Source organism: Lolium perenne, chromosome 7 (genome assembly GCF_019359855.2).
Source record: "Lolium perenne isolate Kyuss_39 chromosome 7, Kyuss_2.0, whole genome shotgun sequence".
In the NCBI taxonomy this organism is placed as follows: Eukaryota; Viridiplantae; Streptophyta; class Magnoliopsida; order Poales; family Poaceae; genus Lolium; species Lolium perenne.
Window position 1 is genome coordinate 322,268,344 of NC_067250.2, and position 26,457 is coordinate 322,294,800.

General features: G+C 43.4%; 1 protein-coding gene across 11 annotated transcripts; it reads right to left on the reverse strand.

The window, feature by feature from the left end:
• Positions 1-15,504: 15,504 nt before the first annotated feature.
• LOC127316429 (uncharacterized) lies at positions 15,505-24,004 on the reverse strand. Of its 11 annotated transcripts, none has more exons than XM_071823090.1 (15): positions 23,602-24,004; positions 23,421-23,520; positions 23,153-23,334; positions 22,945-23,071; positions 22,025-22,151; positions 21,645-21,829; positions 20,533-20,617; positions 19,388-19,494; positions 18,155-18,225; positions 17,347-17,410; positions 16,764-16,888; positions 16,593-16,671; positions 16,354-16,493; positions 16,175-16,260; positions 15,505-16,036 (listed from the first exon to the last, which is right to left on the reverse strand). In XM_071823090.1, the coding sequence occupies exons 2-5, from the start codon at positions 23,507-23,509 to the stop codon at positions 22,115-22,117; spliced, it is 435 nt and encodes a 144-aa protein (XP_071679191.1). In that variant the 5' UTR covers positions 23,510-23,520; positions 23,602-24,004; the 3' UTR covers positions 15,505-16,036; positions 16,175-16,260; positions 16,354-16,493; positions 16,593-16,671; positions 16,764-16,888; positions 17,347-17,410; positions 18,155-18,225; positions 19,388-19,494; positions 20,533-20,617; positions 21,645-21,829; positions 22,025-22,114. The 11 variants fall into 11 exon arrangements, with proteins under 11 accessions (XP_071679191.1, XP_071679190.1, XP_071679189.1 ...); XM_071823089.1 differs by having other exon boundaries at positions 17,330-17,410; XM_071823088.1 differs by having other exon boundaries at positions 16,764-17,213; positions 17,330-17,410.
• Between the last annotated feature and the right edge of the window lie 2,453 nt (positions 24,005-26,457).

Genomic DNA, 26,457 nt, shown 5'->3' on the forward strand with positions numbered 1-26,457 from the left:
AGATCCGTTGACTAAGGCTCTCCCTAGGGCAAAGCATGACCAACACCAGAATGCCATGGGTGTTAGGTATATTACAATGTAATCTAGATTATTGACTCTAGTGCAAGTGGGAGACTGAAGGAGATATGCCCTAGAGGCAATAATAAAGTGGTTATTATTTATATCTTTATGTTTATGATAAATGTTTATATATCATGCTAGAATTGTATTAACCGAAACATTAGTACATGTGTGATATGTAGACAAACAAGAAGTCCCTAGTATGCCTCTTAAACTAGCTTGTTGATTAATAGATGATTAGTTTCATAATCATGAACATTGGATGTTATTAATAACAAGGTTATGTCATTGTGTGAATGATATAATGGACACACCCAATTAAGCATAGCATAAGATCTCGTCATTAAGTTATTTGCTATAAGCTTTCGATACATAGTTACCTAGTCCTTATGACCATGAGATCATGTAAATCACTTATACCGAGAAAGGTACTTTGATTACATCAAACACCACTTTGCGTAAATGGGTGGCTATAAAGGTGGGATTAAGTATCCGGAAAGTATGAGTTGAGGCATATGGGTCAACGGTGGGATTTGTCCATCCCGATGACGGATAGATATACTGCAGGCCCTCTCGGTGGAATGTCGTCTAATGTCTTGCAAGCATATGAATGAGTTCATAAGAGACCACATACCACGGTACGAGTAAAGAGTACTTGTCAGAGACGAGGTTGAACAAGGTATAGAGTGATACCGAAGATCAAACCTCGGACAAGTAAAATATCGCGAGACAAAGGGAATTGGTAATATATGTGTATGGTTCATTCGATCACTAAAGTCATCGTTGAATATGTGGGAGCCATTATGGATCTCCAGATCCCGCTATTGGTTATTGGTCGGAGTGAGTACTCAACCATGTCCGCATAGTTCTCGAACCGTAGGGTGACACACTTAAAGTTGGATGTTGAAATGGTAGTTCTTGAATTATGGAATGGAGTTCGAATATTTGTTCGGAGTCCGGATGAGATCCCGGACATCACGAGGAGTTCCGGAATGGTCCGGAGAATAAGATTCATATATAGGATGTCATTTTATGTGAAATAAAATGTCGCGGAAGGTTCTATGGAAGGTTCTAGAAGGTTCTAGAAAAGTCCGGAAGAAACCACCAAGGAAGGTGGAGTCCACAAGGGACTCCACCTCCATGGCCGGCCAGCCCTAGTGGGGGTGGAGTCCCAAGTGGACTCCACCATAGGGGGCCGGCCACCCCCCACATGGGAGGTGGGAATCCCACCTTTGGGTGGGAGTCCTAGTTGGGCTAGGTTTGCCCCCTCCTATGGAAGGTTTTGGTTTCGGGTCTTATTCGAAGACTTGGACACCAACACTTGGGATCCACCTATATAATGAGGGGCCAAGGGAGGGGGCCGGCCACCCCAAGACCATAGCTTGGCCGCCCCCCTTGAGTGGCCGGCCACCCCCTCCCAAACCCTAGCTTTGCTCCTCCACTTCATATTTCCCGCGTAGCTTAGCGAAGCTCCGCCGGACTTCTACACCGCCACCGACACCACGCCGTCGTGCTGTCGGATTCAAGAGGAGCTACTACTTCCGCTGCCCGCTGGAACGGGGAGGTGGACGTCGTCTTCATCAACAACCGAACGTGTGACCGAGTACGGAGGTGCTGCCCGTTCGTGGCGCCGGAACCGATCGTGATCAAGATCTTCTACGCGCTTTTGCAAGCGGCAAGTGATCGTCTACCGCAGCAACAAGAGCCTCATCTTGTAGGCTTTGGAATCTCTTCAAGGGTGAGACTCGATACCCCCTCGTTGCTACCGTCTTCTAGATTGCATCTTGGCTTGGATTGCGTGTTCGCGGTAGGAAATTTTTTTTGTTTTCTATGCAACGTTATCCTACATTTCTAACCTCCAGGTCACAAGATCCGTAGGCTAAAAAAATACACTTTGCTTCACCGCAAAAACTTAAAATCCTAATTTATAAACGTTGACATGGAGAAGCAAATAAACAAGGAGCCCGAGATTTCTTCTCATCGAACTGTTTTTAGACTATTTTTTATCCATTGCCCTACAGCCATCTCGCTTTGCAGAGAGAAGAGATCTCATCATATCACACTTTGGATGATATCGTACCTGCAGACCAGGCATACACTAGTACTTCCTCCGTCTAACGAACCATTGATAGATTTAACAAGACGACTAGAATTTTGTTTTGTTTTTCACTATACCATATTTATTTGAAACAAACAGTAGGCATCTTTGGCTCCTCCCACATCATCGCCGTAGCGCTCGCCGGAGACCCAAGCAAGAGGGTCGTCGGCCCGGTGCAAATCAGTTTCAAAATTTTCCATCATCCCCCGACCCTCTGCGCCAAAGCATGTTTCACGGTTGGGAACCTGCCTTCCCTTCCCTGGAGTGCTGGTCAAGCTGATCTATCGACCTGAATTAAGGTAGATAGCTCATCTAGATTGATTTCTTCTCACGTATACAAACTTGTTGCTGAGCTATGAAAAGACATGGAAATTTGAAGATTTTTCTTTAACTAGACAAATACATTGTTAATCTGTGTTCTAAACAGTAAAAGTTCAAACTTTTCCCATGATCTCCTTTGCATCAAAAATTACATGGAACATTACATAAGCATCAGGTCCTGTCAGATGACGATAACCAAGCTAACAGGAGCACTTATTATCACATACAGCACACATACGCATAACCTCACACATGGAGCAAGCATATATAGGTTCTGATCAAGTTGTTCCGCTCTCCAAAAACCAAACCACAGCAAGTCAACGCCGTCAGCTGCCAAGTGCACAAGGGCCCCAGCGATGAGGTCAGTGAAGCAGCGTAAACCAGCCAGCTCCTCCTTCCGTATCAGCGTTGTCGCCATCTGCTGGTGGGTTCCTGGAGCCGAGTGGAGGCGGCGACCAAGACCATGCCATGCCGCTTGCCGTCCCTCCTCCATCAGCCACAACAGCTACACGCAATCAAGGGGGTGAATGAATGCACAAAGCACATATAAGCAACTGCAATCCTAATTTTACAAGCCAACACTCAATGAAATGATGCTGTGTTGATTCCTAATACACACATAGCACATATCATCCACATAGTACATATAATCATTATGTGTTGATTCCTATGATAACACATCATATTCATGCATATAATACTGGATAAAAAAAATTGAACCAAAAAAAGGACATGATGCACGGGTATATATAATGGCAGCTCTACTAAATGAAATCATGCCCAGCAATAAAAGATAAATATCAATATATTTTTGTCAAGTGCACAACTAAATCCACAATATTTTATATTTGTTCTGAGGCTATCAATTATTCTTCCGAATCAACGCCAGCCACAAATACAACTCCCCAATTCAGCAATGCCAACAGCAGCAACATTGGCATAAAGTTCTGAATTCGATCTAATTGCAGACTGGAGACTGACTGCAGTTCATCTACATCGACGGAAACCAAATGCACACTAAACATAGCAGTATCACAGAGCACATGCGAGACAGAGATCAAAGCTCACCAGAGAGGTTGTAACCGAGTCCAATCATTGCCTCCCACGCACCAAACATCTAGCTTAACATCTACAAAGATGTTCTTTCGCCACCGGTAGCCCTACCAAATTTCTCAACTTTCTAGCGATGCACTCATGGATGCAACCTACAACAAAACGCAGAGGATAAGTGATTCATTCATCGGACAAAACAATTTTGAAAAGTGGACAACATCTCACCAACAAGATCCATCAAACTATGCAACCAAAATTGTAACACCTGCATCCTTTGTAGCTTCAGTAAACTCCTACAGCCGGTCCACGCCCGTTCAGCGACATGGTGGTGGCCAATACCGAGTGGATGAGTCCGGAGGTCAAGGGCCACCCGAGCCTACCACCATGCAGCCAGCGAGCCCAATGGCAGCAGCACTGCTGAAGCCATAACTGCCCATATCAAATCACCGCACCCTTTGCTTTCTCGCAAGTCTCCTCGGTCACCTCCACCCAAGGATCTGCCAGAGTAAGGTTATCAAATTTCAGTTCACTCTAGATACGCACAAAGCGGACATTCTAGCCCGGAAAACAATAGAAATAGAGCTACAATTGGCAACTGAATCATCGCAACAAACTATGTAACTAAAAGGCATGCATTCAATTTATCATGGCCAACAAATAAAACAAAAACATTCATAACTACCTTCCCATAAGCAACGACACATGACATGCGGTTCTGAACCATCGATTATTTGCAGTCCAAGAAATAGGACCAAAAGCATGATATCAAATCGTATTCAAGTAGACCCGGTACATTTGCTAACATGGAGCTAACTAAAATTTGAAGCTATCAATTCCAAGGCAAGCTCATTTAATTCTAATGGTCCTACCTTAAGAGTATTTGCACTAAAACCTAAATATAAAGTTCAAAATAAATTAAAGTTGATTTTCAGTCAAGTTCCATAGGCAGAGATACCATCCATATTCCATAAGAAAATTGACAAGCCAGCAAGCGAAACCAATAGAAACATGATCCAGTCGACAAACAAGTACATGCTAACGTGTCCAAACAAAAACTCAATACGCATATTGATATCACCATCAATGTATAGTGTGTTAATATTGTTGATTAAACCTGCACTATAGTCCTTATTGAAATCAAATTCATAGAAATAGGCAAGCTAATCTGAAGTTATCGTGCATCTTACCAGTATAGTACTAATGACCCTACAACTGCAACCAAATCAAGCTACAACAGTATGTTGCGATAAAGTGTAGCATCTTTCAAGATGGAATTGATGAAACGATCTTTCAAGGTGCCTCATGGTGCAACCAACTCTTTTCTCACCATGTTCTACAGTTAGTAGCTAGAACCATCTTTCAAGATGGAGTTGATGAAACGATTTCCAAGTCGGGCAACAATCAATTTAGGGGCATAACTCCATCTTTCAAGATAAGCAACAACGCAATCATCAAACACGCAACAAAAGAAGGCACCATGAGGCACATTACTACGAGTTGTAGCCGTTCTTGCCGCCAAAGTCGTTTCGAGTGGAGGAAGTCACCTTGTCCCACCAGGCTTCATCTTCACCACTGCGATTAGCTAGGATGCCATCCAACCAACAAAGAAAACGGATCAAGACATCCCTTGTCCATCTCGCCATTGACATCGCTACCAAATTGTTCAACTTTCTTGCCTTGCACTCATGGATGCAACAGCTACAAGAAATTCCAACCTACAAGAAAACACAGATGATAAGTGACTCTCGATAGTGTCGCTACTCTGATTGGTAAAAATGTTCTGCATTTGATCTAATTGCAGACTGGGTTCATCTACAGCGACGGAAACCAAATGCACAAAACCCACATCAGTATCATAGAGCACATGGGAGACGGAGATCAATCGGTGAACCAGGAGCTCACCGGAGAGGTTGTAGCCGAGGCCAAACATTGCCTCCACCGCACCAAACAGCTGTCTTAACAGCTACAAAGATGCTCTCAAACGCAACAGTCCAGTGATAGGAAATCCTGCAAGTGATACATATACAATAAAATTAACAACACTCATAGAATCCTAGGTGTTTAACCCAAAAGTGTACAACAGACATTATCTCATCATATGATGATATTTACAAACGACGAATAGCAATCTTCATCCACTAGGCATGTTCTTTGGATTATAAGCATAATGTTTCCAGAGTGTATTACATTAGGAAAGCTTTATGCTTTTAATCCAATAAAATTGAAGATCTGCAGCACCAGAAAAGAAAACAACTAGACACCATAAGAAACAACTAATATAGATTTATCTAGACACATTTTAGTCACAACCAGGCACAAGATATCAAATACTTGAAGGAGATATGCCCTAGAGGCAATAATAAAGTGGTTATTATTTATATCTTTATGTTTATGATAAATGTTTATATATCATGCTAGAATTGTATTAACCGAAACATTAGTACATGTGTGATATGTAGACAAACAAGAAGTCCCTAGTATGCCTCTTAAACTAGCTTGTTGATTAATGGATGATTAGTTTCATAATCATGAACATTGGATGTTATTAATAACAAGGTTATGTCATTGTGTGAATGATATAATGGACACACCCAATTAAGCATAGCATAAGATCTCGTCATTAAGTTATTTGCTATAAGCTTTCGATACATAGTTACCTAGTCCTTATGACCATGAGATCATGTAAATCACTTATACCGGAAAGGTACTTTGATTACACCAAACACCACTGCGTAAATGGGTGGCTATAAAGGTGGGATTAAGTATCCGGAAAGTATGAGTTGAGGCATATGGATCAACAGTGGGATTTGTCCATCCCGATGACGGATAGATATACTCTGGGCCCTCTCGGTGGAATGTCGTCTAATGTCTTGCAAGCATATGAATGAGTTCATAAGAGACCACATACCACGGTACGAGTAAAGAGTACTTGTCAGGAGACGAGGTTGAACAAGGTATAGAGTGATACCGAAGATCAAACCTCGGACAAGTAAAATATCGCGAGACAAAGGGAATTGGTAATGTATGTGAATGGTTCATTCGATCACTAAAGTCATCGTTGAATATGTGGGAGCCATTATGGATCTCCAGATCCCGCTATTGGTTATTGGTCGGAGTGAGTACTCAACCATGTCCGCATAGTTCTCGAACCGTAGGGTGACACACTTAAAGTTGGATGTTGAAATGGTAGTTCTTGAATTATGGAATGGAGTTCGAATATTTGTTCGGAGTCCCGGATGAGATCCCGGACATCACGAGGAGTTCCGGAATGGTCCGGAGAATAAGATTCATATATAGGATGTCATTTTATGTGAAATAAAATGTCGCGGAAGGTTCTATGGAAGGTTCTAGAAGGTTCTAGAAAAGTCCGGAAGAAACCACCAAGGAAGGTGGAGTCCACAAGGGACTCCACCTCCATGGCCGGCCAGCCCTAGTGGGGGTGGAGTCCCAAGTGGACTCCACCATAGGGGGCCGGCCACCCCCCACATGGGAGGTGGGAATCCCACCTTTGGGTGGGAGTCCTAGTTGGGCTAGGTTTGCCCCTCCTATGGAAGGTTTTGGTTTCGGGTCTTATTCGAAGACTTGGACACCAACACTTGGGATCCACCTATATAATGAGGGGCCAAGGGAGGGGGCCGGCCACCCCAAGACCACAAGCTGGCCGCCCCCCATAGAGTGGCCGGCCACCCCTCCCAAACCCTAGCCGCCCCCCTCTCCTCCATATTGCCCGCGTAGCTTAGCGAAGCTCCGCCGGACTTCTACACCGCCACCGACACCACGCCGTCGTGCTGTCGGATTCAAGAGGAGCTACTACTTCCGCTGCCCGCTGGAACGGGGAGGTGGACGTCGTCTTCATCAACAACCGAACGTGTGACCGAGTACGGAGGTGCTGCCCGTTCGTGGCGCCGGAACCGATCGTGATCAAGATCTTCTACGCGCTTTTGCAAGCGGCAAGTGATCGTCTACCGCAGCAACAAGAGCCTCATCTTGTAGGCTTTGGAATCTCTTCAAGGGTGAGACTCGATACCCCCTCGTTGCTACCGTCTTCTAGATTGCATCTTGGCTTGGATTGCGTGTTCGCCGTAGGAAAATTTTTGTTTTCTATGCAACGTTATCCTACAGTGGTATCAGAGCCGTGTCTATGCATAGATGGTTGCACGAGTAGAACACAATGGTTTGTGGGCGTTGATGCTCTTGTTATCTTTAGTTTGAGTACTTTGCATCTTTATGGCATAGTGGGATGAAGCGGCTCGGACTAACTTTACATGACCGCGTTCATGAGACTTGTTCCTCGTTCGACATGCAACTTGTATTGCATAAGAGGCTTTGCGGGTGTCTGTCTCTCCTACTATAGTAAAGATTCAATTTACTCTTCTATTGACAACATTAGTATCAACGTTGTGGTTCATGTTCGTAGGTAGATTAGATCTATATCGAAAACCCTAAACCACGTAAAATATGCAAACCAAATTAGAGAGCGTCTAACTTGTTTTTGCAGGGTTTGGTGATGTGATATGGCCATAATGTGATGATGAATATGTATGAGATGATCATTATTGTATTGTGGCAACCGGCAGGAGCCTTATGGTTGTCTTTAAATTTCATGTTGAGTAGTATTTCAAAGTAGTTGTAATAGTTGCTACATGGAGGACAATCATGAAGACGGTGCCATTGACCTTGGTGCTTCGCCGACGATGATGGAGATCATGCCCGAAGATGATGGAGATCATGTCCGTGCTTTGGAGATGAAGATCAAAGGCGCAAAGACAAAAGGGCCATATCATATCACATATGAACTGCATGTGATGTTAATCCTTTTATGCATCTTATTTTGCTTAGATCGCGACGGTAGCATTATAAGATGATCCCTCACTAAAATCTCAAGATAATAAAGTGTTCATCCTTAGTAGCACCGTTATCAAGTCTTATCGTTTCGAAGCATCTCGTGATGATCGGATGTGATAGATTCGATAAGTACATACAACGGGTGCAAGACAGTTTTGCACCTGCGGCTGCTAAGGTGGCCGTGGCGCGCCGCGCATGTACGGACATGGTCTCGGAACACGTGATACCGAAAGGTAGAGCATGAATCATATGGTTGATATGATGAACACTTTGAGTGTTCGCCATTGAAATCACACCTTTTCTCGTGATGATCGGGTTTAGGTGCGGTGGATTTGGTTCGTGTGATCACTAAGACAATGCGAGGGATATTGTTTTGAGTGGGAGTTCACTTAGGTTTTTAATTATGTTGAATTAAAATTTGAACTCAATATGTCATAAACTTAGTCTAAACTATTGCAAATATATGTTGTAGAGATGGCGTCCCCAATCAATTTTAATCAGTTCCTAGAGAAAGAGAAACTTAAGAGCAACGGTAGCAACTTCACCGACTGGTTCCGTCATGTGAGGATCTTCCTCTCTGGCGGAAATCTGCAATTTGTGCTTGATGCACCGCTAGGTGACCCTCCTGCAGAAGATGAATCCGATGAAGTAAAAGCTGTTTACGCGACTCGGAAAACTCGGTACTCTCAAGTTCAGTGTGCCATCCTGTGCAGTCTGGAATCCGATCTTCAAAAACGTTTTGAGCACCATGATCCTCATGAGTTGATGAATGAGCTGAAAGCTATATTCGAGACTCATGCGGCGATGGAATGCTATGAAGCATCGAAACATTTCTTTAGCTGTATGATGGAAGAAGGCAGCGCCGAGAGTGAGCACATGCTCGCCAGGACCGGGCATGCGAAGAAACTCGATGACTTGGGAATAGTGATTCCTAACAGATTTGGGGATTAATCGTGTCCTTCAATCACTGCCACCAAGTTACAAGAACTTTGTGATGAACTACAATATGCAGAACATGAACAAGGAGTTACCTGAACTTTTTTGCATGCTAAAAGCTGCTGAGATTGAGATCAAGAAAGAGCACCAAGTGTTGATGGTCAACAAGACCACCAGTTTCAAGAAACAGGGCAAGTCTAAGGGAAAATTCAAGAAGGGTGGCAAGAAAGCTGCCACGCCTCCTATGAAACCTAAGAACGGCCCTAAGCCTGATGCTGAGTGCTATTACTGCAAGGAGAAGGGACACTGGAAGCGTAATTGCTCCAAGTATCTGGCTGATCTGAAGAGCGGCCTTGTCAAGAAGAAGAAAGAAGGTATATCTGATATACATGTTATAGATGTTTATCTCACTAGTTCTCGTTCTAGTACCTGGGTATTTGATACTGGTTCGGTTGCTCATATTTGTAACTCGAAACAGGAACTAAAGAATAAACGACAACTGCTGAAAGATGAAGTGACGATGCGCGTTGGAAATGGATCCAAGGTCAATGTGATCGCAGTCGGCACACTTCCTCTACATCTACCTTCGGGATTAGTTTTAAGCCTAAATAATTGCTATTATGTACCTGCGTTGAGCATGAACATTATATCTGGATCTTGTTTAATGCAAGACGGTTATTCATTCAAGTCTGAGAATAATGGTTGTTCTATTTTTATGAATAATATCTTTTATGGTCGAGCACCACAAAAGAATGGCTTATTTCTGTTAGATCTCGATAGTAGTGATACGCACATACATAACATTGATGCTAAGCGAATTAAACTTAATGATAATTCTACTTATATGTGGCACTGTCGTCTTGGTCATATTGGAGTGAAACGCATGAAGAAACTCCATGCGATGGATTACTTGAATCACTTGACTTTGAGTCACTTGATAGATGCGAAGCATGTCTAATGGGAAAAATGACAAAGACTCCATTTTCTGGTATGATGGAGCGAGCTACGACTTATTAGAAATCATACATACCGATGTATGTGGACCAATGAGCGTAGCATCGCGGTGGTTATCGTTATGTTCTAACCTTCACGAGATGATCCGAGTAGATATGGGTATATCTATTTCATGAAACATAAATCCGAAACTTTCGAGAAGTTTAAGGAATTTCAAAGTGAAGTAGAAAATCAACGAAACAAGAAGATCAAATTTCTACGATCTGATCGTGGAGGTGAATATCTGAGTTATGAGTTTGGCATGCATTTAAAGAAATGCGGAATACTTTCACAATTGACACCGCGGGAACACCTCAACGAAACGGTGTGTCCGAACGTCGTAAATGTCGAACTCTCTTAGATATGGTTCGTAGTATGATGTCTCTTACTGATTTGCCGTTATCATTTTGGAGTTATGCATTAGAGACAGCCGCATTCACTTTAAATAGAGCACCATCAAAATCCGTAGAAACGACACCGTATGAATTATGGTTTAATAAGAAACCTAAGCTGTCGTTCTGAAAGTTTGGGGTTGCGAAGCCTATGTAAAGAAGTTACAACCGGACAAGCTAGAACCCAAAGCGGAGAAATGCGTCTTCATAGGATACCCTAAGGAAACTATAGGGTACACTTTCTATCACAGATCCGAAGGCAAAATCTTTGTTGCTAAGAACGGAACCTTTCTTGAGAAAGAGTTTCTCACTAAAGAAGTATTTGGAAGAAAAGTAGAACTCGATGAGATTGATGAATCTATACTCGTTGATCAGAGTAGCGCAGTACCGGAAGTTGTACTGTACCGCCTACACCGGCAACGAGAGGAAGCTAATGATAATGATCATGAAACTTCGAACGAGGAAACTACCGAACCTCGCAGATCGACAAGGGAACGTGCCACTCTGATTGGTATGATCCTTGTCTAAATGTCATGATTGTAGATAACAATGATGAGGACCCTACGACGTATGAAGAAGCGATGATGAGCCCAGATTCCAACAAATGGCAAGAAGCCATGAAATCCGAAATGGGATCCATGTATGATAACAAAGTATGGACTTTGGTAGACTTACCTGATAGCCGAAAGGCTGTCGAGAATAAATGGATCTTCAAGAGAAAAACAGATGCTGATGGTAATATTACTGTCTATAAAGCTCGACTTGTCGCAAAGGGTTTCCGACAAATTCAAGGAGTTGACTACGATGAGACTTTCTCACCTGTAGCGAAGCTAAAATCTGTGAGGATTTTGTTAGCAATAGCTGCATTTTTCGATTATGAGATTTGGCGAGATGGATGTCAAAACGGCGTTCCTTAATGGAGACATTGAGGAAGAGTTGTATATGGTACAACCCAAAGGTTTTGTCGATCCTAAAAATGCTGACAAAGTATGCAAACTTCAGCGTTCAATCTATGGACTGAAGCAAGCATCAAGAAGTTGGAACCGACGCTTTGATAAGGTGATCAAAGACTTCGGGTTTATACCGTGTCATGGCGAGGCCTGTATTTACAAGAAAGTGAGTGGGAGCTACGTAGCATTCCTGATATTATATGTAGATGACATATTATTGATTGGGAATGATATAGAACTATTAAGCGATGTTAAAGGTTATTTGAATAATAGTTTTTCAATGAAAGACCTGGGTGAAGCATCGTATATATTAGGCTTCAAGATTTATAGAGATAGATCAAGACGCGTAATTGGGCTATCACTGAGTACATATCTGGACAAGATTCTAAAGAAGTTTAGAATGGACGAAAGTAAGAAAGGGTTCTTACCTATGTTACCAGGCAAGGTATTGAGTAAAACTCAAGGACCGGCTACGAGCGAGAAGAAAGAGAAAGGATGTGTAACATCCCCTATGCCTCGGCAGTAGGATCTATCATGTATGCCATGCTATGTACTAGACCGGATATAGCACATGCCGTTAGTTTGACTAGCAGATATCAAAGTGATCCAGGAATGGAACAACTGGACAGCGGTCAAGAATATCCTGAAGTACTTGAAAAGAACTAAGGATATGTTTCTTTGTTATGGAGGTGACCAAGAGCTCGTTGTAAACGGTTACACCGATGCAAGTTGGAACACTGATCCTGATGACTCTAAGTCACAATCTGGGTACGTGTTTATATTGAATGGTGCTGCAGTAAGCTGGGCAAGCTCGAAGCAGTGCACGGTGGCGAAGTCTTCAACGAGAATCGAGTACATAGCGGCTTCGGAGGCTTCATCGAAGCGGTATGGATGAAGAGGTTCATTGTAGAGCTCGGTGTGGTTCCTAGTGCATTGGACCCATTAATCATTTCTTGTGATAACATGGGTGCCATCGCCAATGCACAAGAGCCAAGGTCACACAAGAGGCTGAAGCATATCAAGCTGCGTTACCACTCGATTCGAGAGTACATCGAAGATGGAGAAGTAAAGATTTGCAAAGTACACACTGATCTGAATGTAGCAGATCCGTTGACTAAAGCTCTCCCTAGGGCAAAGCATGACCAACACCAGAATGCCATGGGTGTTAGGTATATTACAATGTAATCTAGATTATTGACTCTAGTGCAAGTGGGAGACTGAAGGAGATATGCCCTAGAGGCAATAATAAAGTGGTTATTATTTATATCTTTATGTTTATGATAAATGTTTATATATCATGCTAGAATTGTATTAACCGAAACATTAGTACATGTGTGATATGTAGACAAACAAGAAGTCCCTAGTATGCCTCTTAAACTAGCTTGTTGATTAATGGATGATTAGTTTCATAATCATGAACATTGGATGTTATTAATAACAAGGTTATGTCATTGTGTGAATGATATAATGGACACACCCAATTAAGCATAGCATAAGATCTCGTCATTAAGTTATTTGCTATAAGCTTTCGATACATAGTTACCTAGTCCTTATGACCATGAGATCATGTAAATCACTTATACCGGAAAGGTACTTTGATTACACCAAACACCACTGCGTAAATGGGTGGCTATAAAGGTGGGATTAAGTATCCGGAAAGTATGAGTTGAGGCATATGGATCAACAGTGGGATTTGTCCATCCCGATGACGGATAGATATACTCTGGGCCCTCTCGGTGGAATGTCGTCTAATGTCTTGCAAGCATATGAATGAGTTCATAAGAGACCACATACCACGGTACGAGTAAAGAGTACTTGTCAGGAGACGAGGTTGAACAAGGTATAGAGTGATACCGAAGATCAAACCTCGGACAAGTAAAATATCGCGAGACAAAGGGAATTGGTAATGTATGTGAATGGTTCATTCGATCACTAAAGTCATCGTTGAATATGTGGGAGCCATTATGGATCTCGCGATCCCGCTATTGGTTATTGGTCGGAGTGAGTACTCAACCATGTCCGCATAGTTCTCGAACCGTAGGGTGACACACTTAAAGTTGGATGTTGAAATGGTAGTTCTTGAATTATGGAATGGAGTTCGAATATTTGTTCGGAGTCCCGGATGAGATCCCGGACATCACGAGGAGTTCCGGAATGGTCCGGAGAATAAGATTCATATATAGGATGTCATTTTATGTGAAATAAAATGTCGCGGAAGGTTCTATGGAAGGTTCTAGAAGGTTCTAGAAAAGTCCGGAAGAAACCACCAAGGAAGGTGGAGTCCACAAGGGACTCCACCTCCATGGCCGGCCAGCCCTAGTGGGGGTGGAGTCCCAAGTGGACTCCACCATAGGGGGCCGGCCACCCCCCACATGGGAGGTGGGAATCCCACCTTTGGGTGGGAGTCCTAGTTGGGCTAGGTTTGCCCCCTCCTATGGAAGGTTTTGGTTTCGGGTCTTATTCGAAGACTTGGACACCAACACTTGGGATCCACCTATATAATGAGGGGCCAAGGGAGGGGGCCGGCCACCCCAAGACCACAAGCTGGCCGCCCCCCATAGAGTGGCCGGCCACCCCTCCCAAACCCTAGCCGCCCCCCTCTCCTCCATATTGCCCGCGTAGCTTAGCGAAGCTCCGCCGGACTTCTACACCGCCACCGACACCACGCCGTCGTGCTGTCGGATTCAAGAGGAGCTACTACTTCCGCTGCCCGCTGGAACGGGGAGGTGGACTTCGTCTTCATCAACAACCGAACGTGTGACCGAGTACGGAGGTGCTGCCCGTTCGTGGCGCCGGAACCGATCGTGATCAAGATCTTCTACGCGCTTTTGCAAGCGGCAAGTGATCGTCTACCGCAGCAACAAGAGCCTCATCTTGTAGGCTTTGGAATCTCTTCAAGGGTGAGACTCGATACCCCCTCGTTGCTACCGTCTTCTAGATTGCATCTTGGCTTGGATTGCGTGTTCGCCGTAGGAAAATTTTTGTTTTCTATGCAACGTTATCCTACAATACTACCTCCGATTCAAGGAATAAGGCGTCCTCGTTTTACGTGCTTTTCGTTTGACTAAGAATTAGTTCAAATATATAAAGATTGTATGTATGAAATTAACATCATTAGAAAGTGATTTTCAATACGATTTCAACGATACTAATTACATATAATATAACCAAGATTTTGTTGCTCAATTTTTATGGTCAAAGTTCACTTTGGAATACGTGTGCGCCTTATTCCTTGGAACGGAGGTAGTACAAAAACATCTTTATAAATCTTCGAACCAAAGAAATAGCTAGTGGTAAAGAAACTAGCTAGCTCATGATAAACAAGTAATCCTATAGCAAATAATTCACAGCAACAAGAACCAAGGACGTTTAGGATCTGTCTCTATGACAAAAAAAAGTTCTAGTTCAGCTAATTAACCGATGCAAGTTTAATTTAGCTTGTGCAGGATGGTGCAGGGCAAACCACAAAGATAGAAGAAACAATAGATACTACTAAATACTAGTAATGTGATTAACTTTACTCGTGGCTAAGCATGCAACCAATGGAAGGGAAGTTCTTTTTTTTAGCATCAAGGCAGATGATTCGCGTCAATAAAACTGTCATTGCTATGTTAAGAATCTAATATTTAATTAGGGATCGAGCGCACACATGCAACAATTCAATCCTAATTGATGGTATGACGGTACTGGCTAGCTTTAAACAAAAGTAGTATCCCCTCCATTTATACTTGCAAGCATGATTAGCCACACCACGCCACAAAAAGTAGACAATCACAACTAAACAAAGAAGATCATGGTTCGTTCATCCCTAACCAATGCTTAGTAGCTTACGAATGACCTAAAATTGTGCAACCAATAAGAATTTATCAAATAGAAAATATTTATTCGGTGTGAGCTCTCAGGATCTGAATTTGATTTGTGTGCATACTAGTGATACTTTCATAACTAGCACGTGTTGTCTGGGCTAGCACTATCCAAGCAAGGGCAGTTCGAATGGATTTTCTTCCTAATATCCTTGACCCTCTAGCATGCTAAAAAGTACAGTAATACCGGGAGCTCACCATCTCCTCCACATGGTTACTTTCCATAAGCATCAACAAAAGCAATGCAGATGAAGCAGAACAAAATACAACACGTGCTATACAAATCAAAAAAACGACAAGAAGGAGATGACACGGAATGGAAGAAAGCATTTCTACATCTGCAATCTGATGTCACCCTCAGCTCCGACGTCTGAGGGGCTGCTCCAATCGACGTAGCGACCTGGCAGAGGCGGCGATCTGACATGACCGTAGCGGTCAGACCGACAGCATGAGCACCAGACAAACAATGGCCGACACCGATGGTGTGTCATGTTCAATCATAGTGGCGCTCAAGATAACAGTTTCCTACAAATGCAGGAAGATTTCATGACATAATCAACCACACAAGCTACCCGTTCCAAAGCCAAATCACATGTGCACAGTAACGAAAGAAACATGCAGATTCAAGCATACATAATAGAAGTGGCTTGCCAGTAATCTTACTCTAAAACGAGTTGGCTGCTCCAGTCAAATCGCTGCTTGGGAGCATTAGTAGACGAGATGTCGCACCATTTGATGCCTTTGAACACCTAAAGCAACAGAAGTCCCACGTCAAATTCCCGTGCCAAATCAATGGGGAAAACAGGGTAAAGCCGGAGGCTGGAGGTGGGTGTGTGGTGTACCTGGGTTTCAACGCCAAGGACACTAAGGAGCGAGACGGTGGCGTCCTCAGTCTCCCTCTCTCACCTGACCATGTCGGTCCGACCTGCACATAGCGGCCGGCACCGATGGCCACCACACTTCATGTTGGAGCCAAGCCGCTCTAAGAATAGAATTTTGACAAGTTTGAATGAGCAATTTATAAATCATACAGAGCTGCAGATATGATGACAAACATGTATGCTGGAAGTGGCAGACTAACCTTACTCTGAAACTTTGTGCCCCAATCAAATCCTTGCTGGTGGAGCAATAGTAGACGGGATTTTGATTCCTATGTACACCTGAAAGTGCAACACTCCCTTGTAAATTTCCATACCAAGTTGACAGGAAAAACATAGAAAAGCCGCGGGCCGGAGATGGGCTAGTGGTGTACCTGAGTTTTGACGTCGAGGAGCTTAACGTTGGCACCCACAATCTCCCTCTCCTACCGACGAACTCGACTGTGCAGGCATCACGAGATGGCGCCCTTCGATTTGGCTAGCTCCATCTAATCACCAGCTGAGGAGTCGAGGGCCACCACAAATCGTAATGAAGTATGTCAATGTTTATTTTTATAATGCAAATATGAGAAGAATCATGATAAGTTAATGTATGAATTTACACATACCAGAATCCAAGACTAAGCAAGAGCGCATCTATCAAAAGTATTAATGTAAAAGTTGGCCCCATCGATCTTCCATCAAAAAGGAACTCCACGTGTACTTACTCTAGAACATAGCACTTCGAAAAACACGGGAGATATCCTCAACATTTTAAGTTCTCTTCTCCGAGATGAACATGCCAGGATATACATACGTATTATGAACATACTACTAGCATATACCTAAGCATGTGAGACAAATTATGAGTGAACAGAACAGTTACACAACATGCACAACTACATTTGTCTTCGACCTTGTACACATAAAAAATGCATCAAGGCACTACGTAGAGACTAACCTGATGATGTAGCTTACCATTTGTCTCTAGCTGGAGGTCCCCTTGGCCTCCATGACCCCACGAAGCCTTGGCACCAAAAGCCTGAAATACAAATAGCACAAATAAGGAATTATGTTGGCAAATAAAACGAAGAAATGCCACTTAATGAAAGAATAAAGAAAAAAGCCACAAACACATCCCACAATAATTAAGCTTGTGTGTAGTAATAGTTGCGTCGAATGGCCAGCTCAGAAGAAACCCAAATTTATCAGAAGGCAACGAGAGGCAAATACATGACACTAGGGCCTCAGAAAAACAGGGGAGGCATTTCAATTACCTTCTAGTAGCTGAACTCTTGCTCATAATAAAACACAAGCAACAATTTTTTTAGTGAGTTAGTGATTTAGGTTGTGGTGATAAAACCCAACAACTAATTGTGTGGATTATGCACGTAGATACATACTCCAACAAGGTATTGCACCTCCTGTACCAAAGCTAAACCATTAGCCACCAACACACTTTAAACAATCATGAATGGCAACATGAGCTGGACCAAACAGTGATTGGCCTATCAACAAAAATTATAAAGATTTGAACTTTATCAATTTCATAGACTAACTGAAACTACTATTTATGAGCAATTTCTCTAAATGCTAAAGCTGAATTCAGAACTCAACCTATTCCAGTGAAATTATAATCTAGATCATTACACACAATGAGGTCAACCAAAATAGTTTTTGTTGCTCCCAATGCACCTCACAACTACTATTAGTGCAAATAAGCACTTGTTGCAATCCCACACGACTTGACCCCGCATGACATGGGACGCATGAAGCAAAAGTGTACCTAAACCCACACGCTGTCGACTGGCCTGATCCAGCGGCAATGGCTACCTCTTGTCCAGCTCCATTTCTCCCCTAAAATACAAAAACACAAAGAAAATAGAAGTAGTCAGAACTGGTCCAATTCAAAAGGAAAACTAATTCCAAAGAATCCCAGGTCAGATGGCAATCAGGGAACAAGTAGGCAACATATTCCTTCAAAGTTAACATAACGCTCTACACATAGCAAAACTGAACATCCAGCCAATAGTAGTGGTTTGCCAAGCTAGTTTAGTCAGCAATTGATACATAATAATCAGGGCTATTTCTACAAGAATAAATTATTGTAACCACGATGCTAGCCGGCAAAACTACACAAACTATAAAGAACACAAAAGTAAAAGTTAGGCTAGATAATCAACTAAACTTCAGTAAAAAATTGAAAATTTGGCCTGACATTTGCTCTTTTTCGGACATCCAGGTCACACAACAAATAATATATAATTCAAAAATCTGCTAAAGTGTAAACTACCCGGCTCAAGTACTATTCAAACATAACTCATCCTTAGGGGCACAAATCAGACTTTCTATATAACCACCAGCAGCTCAACCATGTCAAACAACAAAACTTATCCTTATAAGGTGTCAACATTGTGTTGACTCACAAAAGAGTAACTCCTTTGAACTATTACTCCATATCAGCTAGAACAAGTGCAATCAACACTAGATAAAATCCAGGTTTTAAAAGAACTCAAGCTGCATACTCAACAGTAAGAAAGATACAATATCATAGAAAATAAACATTGGAAAGAGTAGTGCATTGGAACATAGAAATCAAGTGCTAGATGCATGTACTTCCAAGTATTTGAACATAATAGCTACTTCCATTCACAAAATATTTATGTTGCACATATAAAGTAGCAACATGCATCTTGCTATATTGAATAAATAGTGAAAACTATTAAGCAAGAAAATGACACATTCACCAACAGGGAGTCAGGGAGGCAACCATTAAGTTGTGGTGATATTTTACCACTAGAAACACCACAGCCAACCAGGCAGACTTTATCTAGGGGTGTCTATCAAAATGAGAGGTCCAACGCCAGGTTACCAAAACCAAATACTGAACAATAGCTACATACAGGTTAAATTTGTAATCGCTATGTCCAAATCAGCTACAACCTTTTGTGCACTAAATATTGTGTTGCACGAGGAGCACAAAAACAAGACAAATTCATACAAAAGCAGCAGGATGCACCTATTTATGAGTCGCCATAGCTGCTCTTATCCCTAGCAACATCAAGTGGAGCAAGTCGTCGTTTCTAATCCTGCTGCCGCCCATCCTCACCAAAACCACCACCTTGGCTTTAAGAAGTGGAAAGGTTTAAGGTCACAAAAGTGCTCTGTAACGACAGCCCAGTCGTGGCCTCCAAATAAGATATAATGTGTAGCAGAATGTACTTCAAAACGCAGGCGAGAAAAACATTCAAAGCTTGTAACATTCTAGTTGGGCCTCTGAAGGCAGGTTCTAAAGAGCAATGACTAGAAAGAAAAAAAAAACCTGATCAATTAAGAATATAATGTAGTACTGGCAATCGAGTAAGATTATTTACTGTAGAACATTAATCAGTACTCCTAAACAAGGCTCAGAAACTCACACATGTTTTTGTCCCTCAATAAAAATGGTGAGCTAAGCCTGTCCACTAGTAGTAAATTAGAGACGCCATTGTAGCACACATCGACACAACGAAAACATGGATGTCTACTTAACCACCAAATAACCACTTATTTTTGAATTGAGAACCAGATTAGGACAAGTCATTATGCATGATATTTTAGCTTTGATATACTAGAGAATCAAACACCATAAGAAAGAGCATGATATTGAGATTATGGTGCAAAAAACCAGAGTAGAGAGCAGTGGAAAATGAGCTTCAGCCTTTGATTTAGGGGAAACAACAGCATTCCTAGGAACATAATCATACTCGCCCTCTAGAAAAAGATGTTCCATGGATGCAAATATCTTCCAAGGATCGGTGCAGCTGCCAACGCCGTGAAAACCTCCCTCGTTCAATGAGTTAATAATCTCCAAACAATCAGATTGAATAATCAATCTATTGTAGCCTATGATTAGCTAAGTAGATCCCATATCTTGCCGCTAGTGTCCCGCACTTAGCTTTATCAAGATCATAGTCTACATTTTTATTAGTTTATTACTAGCTGCAATAAAGCTCCCTCTATCATCTCGTAAAACATCAAAAAGATGAGCTCCAACATTTGTACAACAGCCCAAATCACAAAAGTACATAGTAAAGCCTCTTATTATACATCGACACGCAAGTCCACTAGGAAACTACAAGACACGGTAAACACCTTGACTAAGACAACAGGTTCATAACCAACCTGATGTATCTAATCCTTGAGCAACTGAATTTCCGGTTGTATAATCAACCTGCAGGCCAAGCGAATGCGGCGGCGCTCCTAGTTCCTGTAGCAAATTTAGAACAACAAGGAGTCAGGGACAAATAAAAGCAGTGCAGGAATAAAACGGGAAAATAATATGCCTGCATAGCTATATTCTCATCACTTTATCAGAAGAACAACATCAGGGTTATCAGTATGCCCAAACATAAGAAAAGTTATGTGTTCATTGGTTATCACCCCAATAGGTAGAACACAAGAGGTAGCTTATAACATTCCGAAACTGTAAAAAGAAAGTATGGTCCCAGCAGATGTAGCCACAATTTATCGAGGTACAAAATGATTTTTCCACAAAACTATTGAATTTAGCGCAATAGTACTAAAGATTCCTCAGACAGGTCCAATAGTGAATAAATAGGTGTAAATGATATAGCTGTCTTTCGACTAATAAGATAAGAACTAACTTTTTCTTTATTTAAAGCGTGAGATTTTGGTAGGATCTCAACTTGTTCTTGGATGGCGACATACACGGCTGGACTGACATCCAGCAAAAAGTGATCACCACCATGCCTTGTAATGAGGGAAACTAAAATAGTACACTTATCATGTGCGCTGACAGGAATGGTGAACTGAAAAGGGCATCAATATTGTTTCATTAACAAAAGAGCAATAGAGACTTAGCGGAAGTTAATGTGATCCATGGGTTTCAGAGAAAACCATATGTTACAAAAACCCACACCCATCTCAACCTTTACAAATATGATGAGTATTTTTACAAACTTCAAGACATGATGAATATGGCACATGAATAACCAGTAAGAATAGGCATGGACGGGACATTGACTTCACTTTTCCAATCCCAACCCATACCCACCCACATGTCCAAATCTAACTCAGATATAATTTTAAACTCTACCAAAAGCAGAAGTAAAATGTCACGCATCAACTAATCAAACCAATCGAATAAAATAAGAAATTATCAATTTGATGGTTGGCATAGGATGTCAAACTCACTTCATTCAGGTTTATGCACAATTGAGCATTACAAGGTAAATATCTATAAGGCATACATATTCGAAATTCCAAAATATTACCAGCATTCTAAGGAAGAAGCTTGACGTTATGGTGTCAATGTCGACGAGCTCCTAACCGGCGGTGTCAATGTCGACGAGCTCCTAACCAGCGGTGTCAATGTCATGGCGATGGGCCTTGGTGGTGAGCTCCTGCATGATGTGGGCGCATCCGATAAACCAGCCTTCAGATCCAGCATGTAGAGGGACTACAACATTTAGATTAGCATAACCACTTATGTTCCAGAAGAACAGACAAATGGCAGTAGATATTTTTCTTGTTCACTTGTGTATTTCAATGAATCTGAACTAGGTTTATAATAAGAAAACAAAAAATGGGTTTGTCTAATTAAGCCACAGCTGATAAACAGACTAATGCTGATAAACAAATAATTAAATTTGACCTTACTATGAGCTATATAATTCTTGTCCCCGGAGTCGTCTGAATGGAGCAAGTTGTTACTCTTGCACCCACCGCCGCCTTGGTCTACATGTCATTTGACAGCTCCAATAGCTCTTCCCTTTGCGTCACTGCATGGATAAAGGGAGATACATGGAATTTAGAAGGCATATATGACAACAAAGGTTCTCGAGTTCCTATATACAAGCATAGCTGATTCTGAAAATGAAAAAAATCAAGCATGGGAAGTGCATTATCACATATATTTATGAGCTTACAAATGTGATTAAAAAGTTCGAGCTGTACCAGTTTCAGAGACGATGAGGAGATAAAATCTGAATGCAGACGAAGCAATCATTCGGTGTTTCATAGAATTTGAATCATAAAGAATTACAGAGATGGTTGAAACTTGAACGACAAACAAAAACATAACGGCATATCAGAAAGGCAAAGTAGTTCAGATTCAGGTCCTACTTCTGTTTTGGAATAAAATTTCTTATCTGACATTAACTAGTGGCATATTATTGAAGGGAAAGTAGTACAGATTCGGTGTCTAATTCTATCTAGAAACGAGATCTTGACTGCATTATGGAAATAAACCGGCAGGGATCCAAAATCTGCACTGACATTTCAATTCTGAAATTTCTGAACCGAACATATGTTCACAAAATGAGAAGAACAACTACTCCTTGCAGTTACGGGTGCTCCCTCACAAGTAGCAACACCAGGTGGGTGCTCCAATTTTTGAACTTCGAGTAATCGTAGAGCAAGTCTAGAACGCATTGCGAAGCAAAGACCGGCGTCATCACTCGGGATGGATGCAATCGTGTAGCGGTGGAAGATGGTATTTTTCTGTGCATACAACCAGGGCCGGGGCAGCGTACGACGCGACGAGGTAGGGCGAGGGATGATGCGAGGTCTCACCGGTGGGCGCGTCGGAGGCGAGCGGGCGGAGTTGAGTAGGGGTGGTTGGCGTTCTGGTCTTCGGCCGTGGCTCCCGTTCCAGGATGGTGATGCAGCTCCGTCGGGCTGTGCCACCGTTGTTCACGAGCTGCAAAGAGGGAAGATGCAGCAGTAGCGTTAGCGGGAAAAGAAGGGAGACCGTGAGGTGAAGGGAGGAGGGAGCGCTGACCAGGGTCGTCGCAGGAGAGCCGCGCATCTGCAGGAACCGGTCGGTGTCCTCCTCCTGGAAGATCGCCGGAGCAGGACCGCACCGGCGAGCGGATGGGGCGGCCTTGCCGGTTACGACTTACGAGGGAGGTCGAGGAGCAGGAGAGGCCGGGCTGGAGCTTGGAATCCAAACAAGCAAAGCAGCTGCAGCAATCGTAGAGCAAGTTTAGAACGCATTGTGAAGCAAAGACCGGCTTCATCACTCGGGATGGATGCAATCGTGTTACAACCAGAGTCGGGGCAGCGTCCGACGCAACGAGGTAGGGCGAGGGATGATGCGAGGTCTCACCAGTGGGCGCGTCGGAGGGGTGGTTGGCATTCTGCAGGAAGCTGCAAAAAGGGAAGATGCAGCAGCAGCGTTAGTGGGAAAAGAAGGGAGGCCGTGAGGTGAAGGGAGGAGGGAGCGCTGACCAGGGTCGTCGCAGGAGAGCGGCGCATCTGCAGGAAGCGGTCGGTGTCCACCTCCTGGACGAACGCCGGAGCAGGAAGGCACCGGCTAGTGGATGGGGCGACCTTGCCAGGTACGATGGAGGTCGGGGAGCAGGAGATCTGGAGCGGCACTCGACGGCGGCCGGCCGGCAGGGTTCCATGTAAGGAGAAGGCTTGATTAGAGGGGCGGTAAGGTGGGGTTGGCGACGGAGAGGCGGCACGGCTGCTGGCGGCCGGCGAGCTCCGGGTTGGGTGACTTCTTGGCGAGGAAGGGAGAGTTGATGACTGATTTAGGACTACTCTTCGGGAGACTGGCGGATTATCTCAAAATCGCGTTATTAGCAGCAGGCTAATTAAGAGGGACGCCTCGATTGCGTGCATAATTACTCCCAAATCTGATTCGCGTCTCCTTATTTTTCTCCACCGCCGCAGTTATGGCCGATGCATGCGCACGCCTCGTTTAATGCCTCCGGCTCGTTTTGGACGTCATCAGCTAGCTTGTCACGATGAGCATGCTACTCCTCCTTGATACGTGTCTAATTAAACTCAAAACACGTGTTCGATTATTACTTGCTCAAAAAAACAAGGAACCATCACATATACTCCTTCCGCTTCTATTTACTTCGTGTTTTAGGTTTAGTTAAAATCAAACTTTGGAAAACTTAATCACGAATATAACCAAAAATATTGATATCCATAATATCAAATATATATAATACTTTATATCAGTTCTAATACAATGTATATGATACTGTAAATATCGATATACTTTTCTAAATATTTGGTCAAAGTTCATAAAATTTAAGTTTGACAAAACCTATAACGCAAGTAATTGTGAATGCAGGAAGTATAGTATTTGCTACTAGCTAGTAAGTAGTTTTCAAGGCGGCTAAACATGCATGAAAAGAGAACAAAACAATGTATCTTTGTTACTAGTAGATTGCAGCTAGGCTTACATTGCAGATTAAAATTCTTCACTCGTCGCTAAGCCCACACGTGCCTCGCCTCGAACAAGCCCCACCCTTAGCTCATCTACTGTGTGTCGATGGGGTGGCCGGAGAGCCAATGTGAGGGGCGCCCTCCTTGAGAACAGGCGGTCATGTTGATGGGGTTGGCGGAGTGTGGTGTCCTTGATGAGGGGGACCGATGCAGCCCGAAACAGGTGTACCAGTCATGCTGATGAAGTGGATGGTGGACCGGTGTAGTGTCGTCAAGTTATTATCTTTTTATATTTTCCTAACATGCAATGTCTATCCCTAGCTTTATTTGAAAAGTTTTGATTATGGGTGTGATATTTCTCGTTACTCCATCCTTATATACCCAACCGCTCATTTCCCCCCTCCCCACTCTCCTCCCGCTACAGTAACTAAGAGTCTCACACCGGAGACCGGGCCGATCCGACGGCCTCTCCGCCGGTGTAGCCGGTCGGAGATGGCCTAGGGGAAGCGCCGGAGCTAGGTTAGTGTATAGTTCTAGTAGATCTAGGTTTTCTTGGCTTTATGCCGGGAGTTGGCTACTAGATCTCTTGGCCGAGATCTAGAGCCGGCCTGCGACCTTCTTCTCCGACGGTCGGAGTCGGATGCGGTGAAGATCTGGGCGGCGGGCTACTCCATAAAGAAAGGGCCTTTATCCCGTGCCAAGCACAAGCTTCTCTGGGTGGTCTTTCTCCTTTCCCTGGCCGGCCGTGGCGGCGAGGGGGGATGGGGAGTTGCGGTTGTTTAGGGAGCGGTGGCTTGGAGACGGCGGGGAACATCTGCTGCGTCGGAGAGCTTCTTTGCTCTCGTTTCAGAAGTTCTTCAGCGGAGGACTCAAGCCGGCGGCTACCTCCGCCCTGCCTCTGCACATCATGGTCGAAGGGCGACCCTCCTTGGCCTCGATTCGATGGTCTATCTTCCTCCAGGCTTCAAGCCGATGCGGAGGATCTTCAGCTCCTGCTGCTGCGCACCTTCCAGTGGTGCTGGTCCAAGTGGTTCGTCCCCGGTGCCGGTATTCCTGGCGCGGCGGCGGAGCTCAGCTCTTGATGGTGGAGAAGGATCTCGAGGACCCGATAGATTTTTATCTTTTTGTCCTGAGGACCTTGTATCTATTTTCTGGGGTCTTTTCTGTAGTTCCTAGTTTGTCTGTTGACTCCCCTGTAACTTCTTATTCCACCGTTTATAAATGAGGCAGCATCCGGGTCCTTATGGACCCGTACCCATTAAAAAAAAATCATTATATACCCATATTGTTTTCTAATTTGAAGTACTAATGCTTAGGGCATGGGAATGTTGTTCTCCAGCTTGATTATTTCTTACGTTTGTGAAGGACAAGAATAGAGCTTCAATCTTTCAATCTTTGTTTTTCCTCCTTTTGTAGTGGAACTTTGGTGTTGTAGTTGTTTCTTGTTGCGTCTAGTTAGTTTCTTTCGTGCACGGGTATTCCCTCCCATGTTGAGGCCAGCGAGGGAGACTACACTAGGGCGTTCCAGGATGAGTGAATTGAACCACCGGCTTGGGTAATCGGTATGCACGTGCGCGATTGATCCATCGACGGTTCCGGTGTACGTATACGGTCGCCCCAAATCCAAGAAAAAAATTGGACCTACATTATAAAACTGGGATGAGGTGAGCTGATCGATCCCGGCTCCATTTTTTTTTTCTTCTTTTGCATACAAACCCAAACCCAAATCGAAATGATGCACTGTAGCTGGCTGGCTGCCGGCTTCGGTTCCGTACGCACGCACGCACGCATGGATTTGTAGTCGCGCAACGATCCAGGCTGGCTTCGATCGGTGTACGCACGCACGCACGCGCGCGGGAGGTGGACACCGGCTTCAGTTTTTGTCACGCGCGCGATTGA

Coding starts and splice junctions, on each gene's coding strand:
- LOC127316429 (XM_071823085.1), bottom strand. CDS start 23,509: ATGCCAACCACCCCTCCGACGCGCCCACTGGTGAGACCTCGCATCATC. Junction 23,335..23,420: donor CGGACGCTGCCCCGACTCTG/GTTGTAACACGA, acceptor CGATTGCTGCAG/CTGCTTTGCTTGTTTGGATT. Junction 22,152..22,944: donor CGCCTCCGACGCGCCCACCG/GTGAGACCTCGC, acceptor TTATCCATGCAG/TGACGCAAAGGGAAGAGCTA.